The 17,718-nt window shown below is 31.2% G+C and overlaps 1 protein-coding gene across 2 annotated transcripts in view; it reads right to left on the bottom strand.

The window, feature by feature from the left end:
- Nucleotides 1-3,261: 3,261 nt before the first annotated feature.
- LOC118189267 (solute carrier organic anion transporter family member 74D-like) overlaps nt 3,262-17,718 on the bottom strand; it is a 79,137-nt gene continuing 64,680 nt past the window's right edge. For both annotated transcript variants that reach the window (XM_035359846.2, XM_035359847.2), the window contains 3 exons: nt 12,657-12,832; nt 7,717-7,781; nt 3,262-6,025 (listed from right to left, as the gene is read on the bottom strand). In XM_035359846.2, coding sequence (XP_035215737.2) covers nt 5,661-6,025; nt 7,717-7,781; nt 12,657-12,832 — 606 coding nt within the window. In that variant the 3' untranslated portion in view covers nt 3,262-5,660. The remainder of the gene's footprint in view (nt 6,026-7,716; nt 7,782-12,656; nt 12,833-17,718) is intronic.

Below are 17,718 nucleotides of genomic sequence, written 5' to 3'. Positions count from 1 at the left end.
AAACGCTCATGCAGCCATCCCGTTCGCGAGATTCGAACCAAACATCCAGTGTTCAGCAACGCTACCGCTCGGCCGCTGGTGGGCCTGGCGTAAAGCTATTATAACATCTAGTTGCACCCCTCCCTTTTTTATTACAATTGGCAGTACCAAACATATATATATATATATATATATATCCCATCACCTCATCATGCTTAAAAATCTGTACCCAGCATTTATTTTCGCAATCGTTTGTCGTAGTTATATACTTCCAATTACAGAAGAGTTTGAGGGAAGAAAATATTCATATTTTGGCAATATAAAATTTGAAAAAAGAAGATTTAATTTTAGAAGAATAAAGAAATCTAATTTTTAATACCTCCTTCTCGTTCCTATACTTATATCTGATAAAATTTTATGCTCGTTATGAAAAAAGAAAATTATAAGCAGTTTGATATCCGAACTGCAAAAACTGACTACGATATTTAATTAAAAAGAATTTGCAATTTTCGATGTCATTTTCAGCTTGCCTTGAGAGATCGATTAACTAAGTTAGAATAATTTGAGAAAATAAGTTTAAATGAAGTGCAGCAAAAATTTCTTTTAATTTAATGGTTGGTACAAGGAAGTCGTGAGATGCCCATATCAGTTTTTTTTTTTAATTTTGAATGCAGTTTTTTTAGGAACTAATATATTAAATATAATATAGGTACTAAAAAAGTAATTTATATGTCGTATGTTTATGAGTTCTTCTGCCATGTGTATCACTGAAATGTGATTCATAATATTTTTATGTCATGTGGATGCCTCTCATTTCAAACAATGGTTTTCGTTGCATGTGCAATGTTTTCACGTACCCAAACAGAGTAATTACAATAACTGCTCAAACTGAATAATCAGTTTTCTCCCAGTTCTTTTGAAATCTGAATAGTAACGACAAGTGTAGGAGGATAATTGTTCATTGGATATAATACAATGCAACTAAATCCCACAAATGGATTAAGATGCTCGCTATTTGCAGACATAAGAAGCGTAATTATAATCGAAGTAAGTAAATAAATAATTATTTTTTGGCAAAATTCAGAACAGCGCATGCGGCGTCTTTCTTCCTCGATCTTGTATGGTAAAGTGCATTTCAAGCAAAATGGAAAAAACGTCCTGGATTGTATTGAAAATATAATTATTTTAGATCTTTCATGTTTTGTTTTTGGTAATTTATTTATGATCAGAGAAGTCCTTTAGTACAGAGCAAAATTTAACAGATATTACTCATTAATGAACGTAAATACTGTTTCACTTATTCAACGTTTAAATATTATCTCATGCCCAGATTTACTATTTACTATACTGCTACTATTACTGCATTTTTGTATACGAATACACTAAGATATATTTTATAATATGCACTTAATTTGAAAAAATGAATAATTAAAAAATGCTTACTTCCCGTTTATTGATTCGGTCTCATTTTATTTCGCCTTTTTTGGTGGATTCGATTGAGGAGATTTACTATACCATTCTTACAACTGTGTTTCATTAGAAAATTGTTTTATTTTTAAACTCATAAATTTTTAACTGAACAAAGGTGACACTTTTAATTTTTCGAAACGTTTGTCGTTTAGTAAATAGCAAATGCCTTGAGATTTCTTTTGATGACCTTCAAAATCCGCACAACTGCCTTACCGTTTATTTAGGAATAAATAAAAATATCCTACAGATTATACCCGAATATGAATGAAAAATCTATAAGATTATCGTTTCTTTTTTCTTTCTGGTAGTTGGGTATTATTGAAAGCCTTGATATTGAAATATCACTTTTAAAAACATTATATATCGTAATATATCTTACGGGATTAATATTATTATTATATGTATGTGTTATAAAGTATTTTCTCCCTCCTTTCAGCTCCAGCATGTTTTTCGTGGTGTAAGGGTTAGCATACTTGGCGCGTATTCGAGAGGTCCAGATTCGAGTCTCGAAGACATTACACATTTTTAACCTTCCCTGCTTTAAAATAACCTAATAGCTCTACAGTGGCACCCGAACTAAAAGGTAGTGAATGATAATTTTTCCCTGCCAGAATGCAATTCAAGTCGAGGCTATTTAAGCTGAGGTTTTCGGGTTGTAAAACAGAACGTGTTTCTGCCTCTCGAAGCCATGTTACTAGATTTCTGTTAGCTTTGATAAGATTGTATTCTTCAACTTTGCGTTACTGCTGATGACATTTAATTTGTTGCGCTGGTGAGAAGTTTTTGAGAAAACGTCGAGTTAAATCAGTTATGTAGTCCTTTACTACAAGATTTAGTTTTAATTTGAATTTAACTGTTACTTTAAATACCAGCATAAAATCAGTGTAAAAAGTTTAAATATTGATATAAAATATCAGTGTAAATGCTTATGTGTACACAATAATGTACGCAGCAGTGTCAGACTTTCGCGTATAAATGTATTCTAGTGGTCTTAACCTAAGTGCCGATAAAACGCTAAAGGGTAATATATGTTTAAAATTATACGTACCAGTGCAGGATTTTTATATGTATCATAGTAAGTTCAGTATAAAATGTTTAAATGTCATTGAAAAAAAATCTGTGTAATAGGATTATATACATGCATCAATGTAAAATTAGATGTTTTGCTTTAGTGTATTTATTCTCAATGTCCCAATCCATATGTGCATCAAACCCACAACGGCAATTTGTGTTCATAAATGTACAACAATGAGGAATTTATATGTCTCAGAGTAAAATCAGTATGAATGTCTAAACATCAGTACAAAATGTTTAAATATCAGTGTAAAAATATCAGCGCAAAATTTTCAAATATCAGTGTGCAGTATTAGTTTAACAGTATTATCAGTGTAACAGTCTTATCAGCGTACAATATCAGTAAACATTATCTTGTATCTTGCATGAAACTATTGTCTTATACCTTGTCCTTGTATGGTCGTGTACAGTCAAAATTTCCTATTAAATTTCCGACGCCACGTTCCTGGGGCGCTAGCGAGTTCTTGCGTTGTATAGCTGAAGATTTTAAAAACGATACCCGAATAGTTCTTGCATGCCGCCCTAATATATGGACTTGCCTTTTACCTATCGCTTCAAGTTATTTCGCCGCAAGTGGTTGTTAAGCTTGTCGAGCAGGAGGAGTGCGTTAAGCGTTGAAGTTCTGATTTAATAAATATACTTGTTAAACCTTCTTAGAATTTACAGTTCTTTTCAGACTCTGCCATAATTCGTTTTAAGTCTGCCGGAAATTTGGACTTACCAAAGAACCAAAAAACACCCAACTTAATTAAATTTATTGCAAACAAATTTAATGGAAACAAAATCATGGAAAAAAACTAAATGTGAATATGAGTTACATGTTCAGAATAGAGTTTCATTCAACGTTTAAGAAATGACAAGTTCAATAAGGTGCTGCTGAATGCAAAATGATACATTAAAATGAGAAAACACTTTACAAAATGAGCTTTAACATTGCAATATCAATTAATATATATATAATATAGAAATAAAGTCATTTATCACAATAAACAGCGTATACAACTTTAAAATACGTATATAAGTATGCAAGTTTCAAAACTGATGTGTTCTCAGAAAAATAACCATTTACATATTTTTAAGTTTCTATTACTCTTAAAATAAATGCTTAAATTAGTATTTTCATCTTAGTAGCTATTAAGAATTTGAAATGCAAGAGAAAACTAAACATAACACAAATCAAAATTAAAAATTAACTTCTATAAGTTTAATTACAAATTTTCGTATGATATGTTTATTCGTATGTCATAAGAATTTGATTTTCAAGACAAAAATTTCCGAACTGAATATGTCATTTATTTACTGTTATGAAAAAGTCTTACTTAAAATTCATTATTTCAGTCTGAACATTCTGTAATAATAAATGTTACACTTCCTTTAATAATATTGTTTCTACTTTTAGAGACAAACAAAATTAATAATTTCGAACAGAGTTAAATGAAACTATAATTGAAAGAAAAGCAGAGCTGAATAAAACAATTTCCTAGAACAGCGTTTCTTAAACTATGTCAAGTGAGGGATGACTTTTATAAATTAAAGTTTTCTGAGGGCCATCTTATTATTATCCCCTCCGAAAGCAATTTTTAGTACATAAAATACAATTAATTAAAATTCAATTAATTTTATATCGATATTAAATATTTAAGTTAACGTGAGAAAATTTGTATTCGTTTTAATAATTCGAGGTTACTAGAGTTTGGATAATCTTTATCTTATAAGCTAATAATTAAATAAATGCTGCTATTCGAATTCGATGAGCCTGCCGATTCATGCACAGCTAGTTTATTGTTTAAATGTAAGTTGGTAAGTTTGTCTGAGATCGGCCCGTAACATCAAGTCTATTTCAGGACTTTGTTTTCATTTGAGCTAGAGATGAAATGTTCTCGTAGATACGTAGAAGTAAACAAATTGTAATTTTTAAAGTACAACTATATTCCGTTTTCACTGGTAACGAAACCAGTGGTATCATATATGTAGAGATACGGTAATGAGAAGCGCCACAGTGATAGCGCTTTAAATCTTTCTTTTGTTGCTAAGGCTGGAGTGGAAAGCCAATTAGGTAGCCGGTAATAAATTTCATAAAATCTGGGTCTTCGGAGCAAATGTGATAGATGATCGCAATGAGTAATTTTCAGACTCAAAGATTTTCACCTGTAATGTGGTATACACAGTTATTTATAACTTTATTTTCTGTCCTTTTTGGAATTCAGGAAGACCATAACGGTTGGCCTCAAAGAGATCACTTGTGGTCCGTAGACTATAGTTTCAGAAAAGCTGTTCTAAAAAGTATTTGAAAAATCAGTTCTTTCAGTATTAACCAATTATTAAATACATTGAATGTTTATTAATTTTAAAAGAACCAGTATGAGATGTCCGTGTAATTTTATATAGTTTGGCTTATTAAGACTCATTTAAAAACCGAATAAGTATATATTTCAAAATAAATTTCAGACTGGAGAAATGCAAAAATGTTTCTAAAAACAAGCACAGTTTATTTCATTGCTATAAATGCGTAAGTAGAACATTGAACACCTGAACACAGAAACTGAAAAAACTTTGCATAAAAATTTTAAAATGCATCTCCTCATGATAATTTTCTCACTTTCGTAATATATTACTATAACATAAATACATTGTGATGATATCTATATTTCTTAGCTAAAATTAAGCTCTTTCAGTACCTATAATATACATAATTTCACTTTTATCACTTTCTTCATAACATTATTCAGTTCATAGCTGTAAAAGTTACAGGAAACTAATCACGATGGACAAGATTTGATGTAAAATTTTATATTTCTTTAAAACAAGTAATTTTAAAGAAATTTGACAGATTTGAGTGATAAAACAATGAAGAAATTTCTAGTCAAAATACATGTTTCAGTAGTTTAACTTATTTGTCACAGTATGTTTCTGCAAGAGTGTTTCATAGCCGAAGAAAGTTCAGAAGCTATAAATTCACTTGCTGAATCTGATGAAAATGCAAAAGTTACCCAGATGAAAGTTATGTGTATTTCTCCTTTCATCATATATTTCTGATGACAACAATGTTTCATAGCAACAAAAATGTAAAAATACTGTGATTTAGGCTGTTTCTATACCAGCCTAGTGTACAATATCTGGAACTAAAAGATGTACGCTTACAATGGCGTAGTTGGTTTTTCGTTGTCATTCAAAGAATTCAAGCTTCTGTTAACGATGCCAGTTTTCACTACACCTAGCATTCCACCTTGGTTGATAACATCAGTTTCATCAATGGGCTGCTTTTCTGTCTTTCCATCGTCTTCGTCATCGTAGAGATTTTTAAGCCTAGGACTTAATACACAGACCATAACGTCTGTAACACAGCCCAAGAACACGAATGCAGCCGATACTCCATGCAGTAGGAATCGGAATTTGTCGCTATCATATATCCAGCAGTTTCCTGTCTTGCCACAACTTTCTTCCCATACTAAACAACTTGCGTCTGTCAAAGCGCCATAAATTAGAGGATATGGAATAAAAGCTGTTGAGAAGAAAGATTAAATAATTTAGATCCATTAGAGTTAACATCGTAAGATCAAAATATTGTAAAATATTGCACATGGAATACAAAATTATAAAACAAGTTTTTGTTTAGAATTCTTTGACGATATCTTATTTTCAATGCCACATGTTAAATATTTTTTCCACTGCAATAATTTATCTCGACTTTTGACACCAGAGACATTGTTTTCCCCCTTGGCGAGCACTTAGCCGACTTTGGCTTGGTCACTACTAAGGCCTGAAGTGGTGGCCGCTTTATTGTGGACGCACAATAATATTTGGGCCAAGGTTACCTCCTATGAAGGAACGGAAAATTATAGCCTTCTCCGGTATTCGAATACGGGCCCTTCGTTACCGCAGTAAACTCTCCTAACCACTATAACGTTTTTCTAAACTGCCAAAAAAAGGCCTATTTAAGAAATTAATGTAGCTCATATGCATTAGACCATTGCAGTACAGCAAGTTCCTGTTCGAAAGGAGTATTTGTTAGATATTTATCAATGTTTATATCTTTTAAACAGATGAGATTTTTCTGATATCTTTCATTGAAAATTTTTAGACAGGAAAATATACTAAACTTAAACTCAGTGGCAAAACAGTCCTTAGAGAGCCATGGCCTGCAGTACCCTGATATTTGCTTTCTTGACCGTGCACCCCCCCAGAATGCATGAACATATGTCCTGGATAAGTGGTCAGCTTGTCGTTAGGACCCCAGATATTTAGTCCGCAAGCGAACTTGATACTCATTTTATCGACCCACTCAAGGGATGAAAGGCTGAGGCAACCTTGCCCAAACTAGGGATCGAGCCTCGGATCTGTGATGCTGCTGTGCGACGCGTTAGCCACTGAACCACCGGCCCTCAAACAGCAAAATACTTACAAATAATCACTGACCTCTGCAAATTATTTTACAATTTATCCTGAAGAAAATCTCCGGAAAAATATCTAAACTTGATTAGAAACATTCCTGTCCAGCTTTAAGTGGTAATAGTTCTGCTTTACTGTTGAGATTTATAAACATCAGTCAAAGTAGTTATCAAAGAAGACTTAATGCCTAACCAATCTATTATAATAAAAACGTAACATAGTTTCGAAGTTAATGTCACCTAAATGTAACATAGGTTTCAAAGTTAATGTTACTTAGATGTCACATAGGTCTCAAAGTTAATTTCATTAGTAGTTTGGACATTTTTGGTCGTAAAGCAATGCCAAATAATTCGATTTCTCAGTTCTAACCCATACAGGATTTGTTAATTAATAATGAAAGCAAAATCTTGAAATAATGTCAAAGGAGATTAGTTTTAGAAGATTGTAATAGTTTATATATTATTAAGCTTAAATACATAATACTTACTTAACTGCTTTGCTAAAAATGATACGAAATAACAGCTAATAAATTATGAAATTTAGTTACACAGATATACAAAATATTCCATAATTAATATAATACGATTTAGCGTTCTAAATAAATATTTCTTTCAAATCATTAAAATAATTTTCACTGTTTATAAATTTTTAAATTTTAGTTAATAAATTACATCACTAATAAAGAAAAGAATTAAAGTTAAAAATGGTTTATAATTCAGCAGCGTTTAAATTCTTGCCTAATCTTCGGTTTAAAAATTGTCAGATTGATAAAATATGTGAAAGAAAAAAAGACCCTCTGCTTACCAAGAAGTGAAAAAACTCCAGATAAAGCTCCTAAAGCTAAACTTTTATCTTCAGGATCAACACATCTGAAATAAATATTACAGTATATGTTAAACACTGTATAATTTTTTAACATTGATAACATAGTTATTATTTATTACATAGCTATTAAATGTTTTATTCATTATCACAAATTCAGATAGGAATAATTATTTTTTGTCTTAAAATTCTATAGCAACTAAAAGTCTGCTTCTGAAACAAAATCCAAGAAAAGTATTCAAATAAAATTTAAATAAAATATAGGAAAAGTATGAATTTCAATTGAAAAGTAAAACAGGGCTATATTTTTGTTTTGTTTCATAAAAGGATTTATTTTGTTTCATAAAAGAAAAAATAATTAATTTTGTTTTATTAATTTTGTTGTTTAACACAGAAAACAATTTACCTGGAATATTAATCTTTTATAACAGCTCATATTTTGTATAAATTAAATATGGCGGTGGGTGTGGTAAAGCTTAGTTTACAAAAAGGAAAATGTATATTATATTACAATATTAAATGCAGGATGTCGGCTTTATTCGTTGCCAAAAAGTGAAGATTCGGGAAAGGGATACTCTTTTTATTAGTCAGTTGTTAAAAACCACAGTTAATTATAAACAACAGAATGACTCATTTCATAGACAACTATTATTTGAGAATCAACATACAACAACTATTGTTTTGAGAATAAATTACATTCTACTACTTACTAATATAACAGTCTTCTATTTTATTACATACTAATAGAACGACATAGAACAACTATTATCTGAGAGTTAAATCACGATGCTATGAAATTAAAAACATTGTTACAGGATATTAGATTAAAACTCCTTTTACTTCATCAATGATATATAGAACTTTTCGATTTCGACCAGCATGTCCTATAGAAAGATTTATTTAAAACATCTGAAATGTAATAAAACTAGCTAACTTGTTTTGGCTACGAAAAAGAAAAATTGATTTAATGTAAAAATAGTTTATAATTAAAAAGCAATTTATAATTCTTAAGATTTGTAGATAGATCCTCCATTTAAAACCGATTAGAATCTAAAAAAATGTCTACAAAAACTTTTGGCAATAAGTTACAGAAGTTACAAGTTGCACATTTTAATGAGAACGAAAAATTACTGAGAACTAAAACGATTAAATTAATGATAAATGCCCCTTTAACTCTTTGAAAGATTCTAAAAGTATATTAGGAGATCTATGTTCATCTATTTTCAAGGTCTATTTCTTTCTAAAATTTCTAGTTGTAATTAAACGGTTATTGGACGTTTTCTTTGAGATATTAAACTATTACTAAAAAGCTAAAGTTATTACTCCGAGGTTGTTTCGTAAATTTTAATTACTTTTATTTTGTACTATAGCGTCTCGTATTCTTTGCAAACATAAACTAACGAGAGCTAGCAGACTGTGTGAGGAATTATCCTTAAGTGCGATAAAGTCCATAGAAGAGAGTAAAGAATCCCTTATTAACTGAATATAAATTTCCCAGATGGCACCAACTCGTGCTTACAGAAGCCAACACTTAAATCAAAAGATAACAAGTAACGTAAAATAGAGTGGAATTAAATTAACCTAATGGCCATTCACAGGTTACTTAACGCGTAAGCAGACTCTGACTTGTAAAAGTCGGCGTAAACAAGCTTAATGGTTAGAAGCCCTCAATGCCACAGAAATCTAATCGCTAGTAAATCAAAGATAACAGCCTGGCCTTCAGGCAGGTATAACACACTCTAAAAACACCTTACAAAACTTCCCCTTAAATACTACTCCTTTCTGCCTAAATTGAATATAGGGACACTAGCTTATTAACATTCTGAAAGGAAAGCGTGAGATGAAAACACGGAAAATTGCTTTAAAATGAAATTAAGTGTTAGATAACTTAAATGAATCCCCACAGTAAGTACAATTATAAAGTATTTCTCACGCCTTCCTAGCGTGCCTTCGTGGTGTAGTGGTTCTGCACGCTGGGCCGGTATTTCAGAGGTCCGTGGTTCGATTCCCGGCGAAGGCGGTTGTTAATTTTTCAATCTCTCCAGCTTCCAACAATACTTAATGTCTCTACAGTGGCGCTAGAACTAAAAGGGTCGTGGATTATGAACCTCCACATCCATGATTTGGCGACTGGGTCCCCTACAAACCCCATTTGCCGTTTAAAAGGGGGAGTATATAAAGTATTTCTCCTACCTTCCTAGCGTGCCTTCGTTGTGTAGGGGTTCTGCACGCTGGACCGGTATTCCAGAGGTCCGTGGTTCGATTCCCGGCGAAGGCGATTGCTAATTTTTCATCTCTCCGGCTTTTCCAAAAATCCTAATGTCTCTACTTCATCTTAGCATTGAAATTTAAAAAAAATTTTACTTGAAGAGCACCATATCTGTCTATTTCACATCACAATTTCCTAACCAATAAATCATGTAAAGGATATTAATGTTTAAAATATTATTAATGCTAATAAATAAAATGTTTCATGTTTCAATATAACGAAACCTATAAAATGTATTCAATTTTAATGTTTTGGCTAAAAACATTTCTTTTAACTTACGGTGTGATTTCTAATTAATCAATAATCCACAGGGTAAAATTCTATACTTTCAGTATTCTAAGGTCTGATCTAATTAATCAATAGTAATTACTTAATTAATTATGTGTATCTAGTTAATTATTTATTTATCTAATTAATGCAATTTTGCTAACAAATATTGGAAATTCAGAGTAATAGAGATAATTTAGTTGTATCTGCCCCAGTGAAACTTTAATCCTGTATCAGAAAAAATAATTTGTTAGCATAAAATAAGATTTATTTAATAGTCAGAAATTATAAAACAGCAAAACGCGTTCATGAACCATCAGAGCTTGATTTTCTTTTTCTACCTGATTCTAAAATACAAATTCAGAAAATATTCTCTGTACTAATAAAGATAAATTCCTATAAAATCATTTATTTTATCTAATTGTCCATAAAACTGAAATTTCTAAATTCACATTGCTGTGCGACACTGTAAACGTTAGAAAGAAGTTAAGAAAATATTTGAATTACGAATTTTTTTTATTTTATTCTAATTTTGTAAAATACAAAGTTTTTTTATTTCCTTGTACGAATTAAAGGAAGTATTGTAATAGCGAAATATTTCGGGTCCTATATTCAAACGAAAGTATTCATTTCGAACGCTCTCGAAACTATTTTAAACGATGTTTTTTGCTTGACATTTATAGGTACGAACAGAATAAAGAAATTTTTCTGCCAAAACGGATTTTAAAGTGAATTTAAAATGGATTCAAAAGAGATTTCTTCTTGCCTTCTATACGTACATACGTATATCTTGCATAACTCAAAAAAGAGTCGCCGTAGAACGTTGAAATTTTGTTATGGGACTACTATAACATGTAGTTGTGCACCTCCCTTTTTGTTTGCAATAGGCTGCAAAAATCATATATAAATATATATTTATATACATTCCCACTCTGTTACCAGGCTCTTTGAGCTTCGTTTTTTATTCTTTTATGTTGGAGAATTGCGCATTTTTTGCTTTAAATGATTGAATTATATGATTTTTATGTTCCGGTTAAGGTTTTTAAGCCTTTAGTTAATCTGCATGCAATTATTGTAGAACTATCAACAATTTAAATGTTTAAGTGGACAATTAAGCCTGACGAACCGCCATTGTTTGCATTTGAAAATTAATAGCATAGTGAATTAAATCGGTTTCTGGACCTTCAATTTCTTTTTGCAGTGTGGGACTAAAAGTAAATTTTCAGTTTTGTGAACCGGAAAATCTGCCTTCTTGCCCGCTGGTCGATTTGCTTGTTTTTGCGTAGAAACTAATTTTAATTGCAAAAACTGTTTTAACTGTATCTACCGTTTTATGTTTTTCTGTATTTTACAATTTTTAATGAAAATCTTCTGAGTTTTTGTGTACGTTTGCTTTAGCGCGAAATGAGAACTTAATTAATTGAATAAGAAATCTATCTCTAATGAAATTCGAGGAAATTAGCTTAAATGAAATGCAACAAAAAAGAGCATGATTTAATAGACGGCCGTACAAGGAGGTCTTGTGGCGACCACATCAGGTTTTTACATGAAAATAACCGATAATTGTCTATTAAATTTTTGTATCCTTTCTATTTGTTTAACCCTTTGCGGCACAGTGTGTCCGGTCTGGACACACCTAAAAATTTCCTTCTGTACGCACAGAAATTTGAATTAAAAAGGATTTATAGGTTACTATAGGTTACTCTGAACCTTCTTCATTTATAGTAGATGGCAGCTCAACACAAACCAGTCCACATATTTTAGCCATGTTTAGTTTTTTAAGACCCTCATTTTTCAAAGAAATCTTCCAGATATTTTTTAGGGTATAAAAGGAATTGTTTGAAAAGAAATTTCTATGTTATTTTTTCGGCTGTATGCTAATTTCTTTATTCCATATTAGTTTTAAATTTTTACCTTGAAATCTTGCCTAAAATCAAACAGCGAACCCTGGGTGTGTCCAGACCGGGCTCACCGATAATCTAGGACAACTGAGAGCCTGTATTCTTTGTTTCTCTGCATCTCTTCGGTCAGTTCATTGACAACAATGCTCGTTTCAGCACTCTTTCCGAAGCTCTATTCAATCAGTGTGCCCACTTTGGGCACACCCTCAGAATTAAACGATAAGTGTTTCTTCACAAAATTTTACTTGTGTACCCCACTAGGTCTAATTAGACTGCCTACCCTTTTTTTATCGAAACTCCAACTTTAAAAGGTAGTGTGCCGAAAAGGGTTTAAAGGAGTACAGCATATTCATAAGAGCTGATAGGAACAATTTCTAAACTGATCAAATGTTACAAAATTCTAATTTTTTGTTAAATATACAGCTTTGCACGTATATAAATAAGTAAAATAACAAAAGGAAAAAAAGTCATAAAATGTTCCTCACCTGAGAGTGACAAGAGCATTAGCTACTCTGGCTGTGGAAGAGACTAGTTTCCCGAGACTTAAAACGACCACAAATGTTATCAACCACTGGCACTCGAAATTACAGTAACTTTTCGTAGCTTCTCCAACGGTTATTTCTCCAGCATCATTGTGAACACATTTACAGTCAGTAAAAATCTGAGAAAATATACATAAATTAAAACAGATTTCAATGAACAGATGAATATATTCATAGATTTTAACGAAGAAAGTTAAACAGAAATTATGAAATATGATTAAACAAACTTTCTTTTTATATTATCTATTAAAATAAGATTTTTGTTTTTACTAACACTTTCGATTTAATTAGAACATTCTTGCATATTTCGTTTTTTTATTTACTAGTAAACAAATTTCTGATTATTAAATTTAATTTAATGCATTATTTTGTTTCGCATTCTATTTTAAAAAAAATTAATTTTTGTACTGCGTACTCTGTAATTGTTAAATGTAAATAAAAATATATGAGTTGGCCGATGTTGTTTATTTCTTTAAATATCTCATTCATTGTGCACTTTATTTAAACTTTTGATACCATCCATTGTAAGTAAAAGCTCTAGCATATTATTTTGTACATTTGACGTATATGCGATAAAGCCATCATGCAAGAGCTGCTACTAAAATGCTTTAAAAAGTTATAGATGAGGAAATAAAATTTTCTGTCTCATAATTACGCCACATTTCACAAATTTATAAAAAATTAAATACGTTTTCTAGAAATGAAGCACTTGTGTTTTCTTATCATGCAATCTAATCTCTAAACTGCAATTCCTAAACTGTGCGAAAGAATTCCATTTGCCTCTTAACTGACATATTGCAAAGTAAGTAAGCAAGTGTAAATTTAACGTTCTTTTTTACGAATAATTTACATATATTTTATTTCAAAAGTTATACACACAAAATGTATGAAATTATTTTGACGAATAGGGCCATAAATAGAAGGCTTCCGCTGTAAATAAAAGGGATGAAAGTCCAAAAGCAGCTAAACAAAAAGACTAGGATAGTTAAAAGGAAACGTAACACTTTCTCTTTATCAGACGTCATTAAAATTGTCTTATTTTATAGGTCTTTTTTATGCTTTATAACTGCAGTAAATTACATAATGTTCTGGAAATGATAAATATAGTTAGAATGATGTAATAAAAATAACTTTTATTTTAGTACGCTGAAAAATGTTTAAAAACATGTCATGCGATTCTTTTTCAGATATTTCTTGCATCCAGATCACAAAATTGTTTTAAGTCATAAAATATTGGTAATAAATAAAGTATTTCTTTAAAAAGAATACTCGTAACTTTTTATTCCCTCGAAGTATTGAAAATGTTAAAAATTCTGACACTATATATACTTTCAAGTATTTATACACATCTTTTGAAAAGTGATATATTGCACTGTATGAACAGGTTGGGTCAGTGACACTTAGCCGATAACTATTTAGCCGAAGAGACACTTAGCCAAAAGCAGGTAGCCGACAGGACATTTAGTCGGTACGTGCATTTAGCCGACACAGACAATTAGCGGAAAGAACATTTTATCAACAGGACACTTAGACGACACGGATATTTTACCGACAGGGCACTTAAGCCGACATGGACACTTAACAGATATGGAGATTAAATGCCCGTGTCGGCTAAATGTCCTGTCTTCTAAATGTCTCTAAAGGTTAAGTGTTCTGTCCGCTAAATATCCGTGTTGGACTAAATGTTCTGTCGGCTAACTGCTGTCGGTTAAGTGAACCGTCGGCTAAGTGGCCGCTACCGAAATAATTTCATTTTGGAAAAAGTCACAATTTTAATCACTTTGAATTTCATTTCCTTTTGAAAAAAATAATTAAATATTATGAATTAAAATGTTCAGACTGTTAATGTAATATCCATTTACTATAACCACAGTTTCAAGTTACTTCTTCACAGTTCAAAATTTGCAACTAAATTTCGTAGAATATCATAGAATACAACATCGAGAACTTCCTGTATACTGTGTGTGTGTGATTATGGCAAAGCCTCGAGGGCTATCTGCCTAACGGGAGGGATGCCTTCGTGGAGGACTTTCTAAGGCAAACTGGCTCGTATACACGTTACACATGGGGAAAACCACGAAAAACGCCCATGTAGCCAGCCCGTTCGTGGGATTCGAACTTCGGACCGAACTACTAATGTTCAGCGACTTTACCGCTCGGCCGCTGGTGGGCTCTCTTGTATACTGAAAACGCCCTGAAAATAATACGCATTAAAATACGTTTCAATATTAACCAAAAATCCCATAAAATAATTCAATTTTGCATTTTAAGAAACTATTTAAAAGACTACAATTTGATAAATATAAAGAAACTTAACTATGCATACACGAAGCTATTTATTTACCTTCAGAAAAATTACTTCTGGAGAAGACGTTCTAAGTAAGTACCACATTCAGCAACTTTTTGCGGCAACTTGCAGCTACCTGCAACATTTCTGAAGGTTTTTGCTTATGTGACTATGCTGTCTATAGTCACTTCTAAGGGAATTAGGAAGTGCTATTCATGTTCTTAGCAAAGGAGACTTCCAGGAATCCTCTACCTTTTTTCTGCTTGGTTGAGCTATGAAGAACTCGAAATTTGTAGTAACGTTTCGAATCTTAGAACAATATGTAAAATAAGATTACGAAAGAAAGTACCAGTCGTTTCAATTTGTTTCAGATCATCTCCTTTTACGAAAAGGAGCGACTTACTCGGAGTTAACTTTTAAGAAGTTGGGATTTGCATCACTTCACGCATGACAAACGTCACTCATGCTTCTGTCTCATTTAATTTTTAGGCCTAAAATATGAGGAAAACATGTTAACATTCTAGAATCTCACCCATTCTCCTTCTTGTCATTCAAGCGGCTACTAATCTTCGCCAAAGAGAATATTTTTGGCTTTAGAAATTAGTCTTTCCCAGTACAGCTCTAGAATGGGTAGGGCCTAGCTTGGATAGGAGGATATTTTCTTATTTATAATATAACTATCAGTTAATTTTGTTTTGGAAACTCCTCTAAAGGCAGAGAGACAGAATCCCCAAGTCTTCATTTTTAAAATTACTTACTAATTGTTCATTCAAAACAAAAAGAAAATAGAACGAAAGTTTTAAATTGTGTGTAAATCATTGGTGCATAAATAAATAATACACATATATATATATGCAATAATAAAATTCCATAGTCAAGAATACACTTGAAATTCTAACTCTATGTTCTTTTCATTTTTAATGGCGACGTTCTCTTATTTGAAAGTACGTGGAATTAAATGCACAGCCCCGTAGACAAGTTGTTTTTCCGCCTTTTCTACACGTACAGTTATAGAATTTTCTGGAAATATTTAAAGCGAACTGGATTGGCTGACGAGGATGACGTCATTTCTTGGAAGCTCCGCCTTTCCAGAGGCTATAAAAGGACTCGCAAAAGTATATCGGGGCTTTTCCTTAAATGTCACGATGCAGTAAACTTCATACAAAAAGTTATTAGTAATTCTTTTTATTTACTCTGGATATCTGATTTTGTAACTGCTATTTCTCCTGAATAATAATAAATGGATCCTGTTTTTTTTTTTTTTTTTTTTTTTTTTTTTTAACTTATCGTCTGATAATTTAAGCTACGACTAAAGCTGGTACTTCACACATATATATATATGTTTGGGAAAACCTATAAGCTGTTTTTATCCTTTTTAATTAAATTTTTTACTCTTAAAAGAAAATTTTTTAAATTGCCAAAAATATTGGATTTACATTCTTAGCTGTTTGCTTATAAATAGTTATAACTCTTAAAGTTTTAGCAAACGTTCATTTTCCCCAGTAAAATAATGACATAATTTAGACCTAAGATCTAAAAATGAGGTCATTTTTATTAATATCCAGCAGTTAACTTCTTTTATGCTTAAACGAATCATTTTTGATCTAATTAGATTACACTTACAAACCATACTAATGGTATGGAACTATGCTAAGGAAATAATTTTTATATGCAATTACAAAGCATAACAATAGTTCTAATTCCTCTTTGTTGCTTATTTACAATTACTAGAAATATTACGTCCGTATTAATTTAATGAACTATTACAGTAATTCTATTATTGTTTCATTTTTTATTTTATTTAAACAATAAATGAATTTTTTTAGATAATTTAGGACTATTTTTGCTTCGCAAAAAGTGCAAAAGGGAACCTTAGACTGTACCTTAATGATACTGTACTGCATTAGAATGATACAGTACGGTATCCTTTCTAATGCAGTATTCAAATAGACCTAATAAACTTCTCAAACTTAGAACTCAAAATTTTTGCGATGTAAATCCCCACTGCAAGGAAAGATGCTTGAGTGGATAAACAAAATCACTTCAGCAAACCTTCTTTCCGTGAAAAAAGTCGATTACCCGTGTTTTCCAGGATGCCTTGTACTAACAAAAATAAAAAATTATTTTTTTTATAAAAGTCAAAAACAAATTTTTTTCAAAGCTTTTAAAAGTAAGGTTCCTTTTTACACTTTTCTCGAAGTAGTCCTAAATTATCTCAAATTAATTAATTGATTAAATAAAATAAAAAAGATCTGATGTGTACACCACATGACTTCCTTGTACGAAATATTAAATTATATGCATTTTTTTCTTGCATTTCATTTAAACTTACTGGATTAAGTTAAATCTACTTCGTCGATAGCGCATAAAACACAATAGAATAAATGCACTCTTTAAAATTCACTCTATTTGTTTATCATAGCGTCACTCTGGCTCTAGGTTCACTTAACAGCGTCATATTTCGTTCATATTATAACTCAGAATGCATAAAATTTATTTTGCACAGACGATTCAGTATTTCTCATTCAATTAATTCAGTTCTTACTTCGCAACAAGGCAAAAATACATAAAATATCTATACTAAAAATTACGAAGTATATCTTAAACACTTATTTCCTCCAAAAAATTCCAGAAAGGATTAAGCATGATTTAATTCGCAATAATAAATGAAGGCGTTATCTTTGCTGTTGCGAAGCTTGGTCTCTCTAGATTGGCAAC

This window comes from Stegodyphus dumicola, chromosome 9 (genome assembly GCF_044657685.1).
Source record: "Stegodyphus dumicola isolate Sdum_Otavi_A_Nest chromosome 9, ASM4465768v1".
NCBI lineage: Eukaryota > Metazoa > Arthropoda > Arachnida > Araneae > Eresidae > Stegodyphus > Stegodyphus dumicola.
This window is presented reverse-complemented; position numbering and strand designations above follow the sequence as displayed.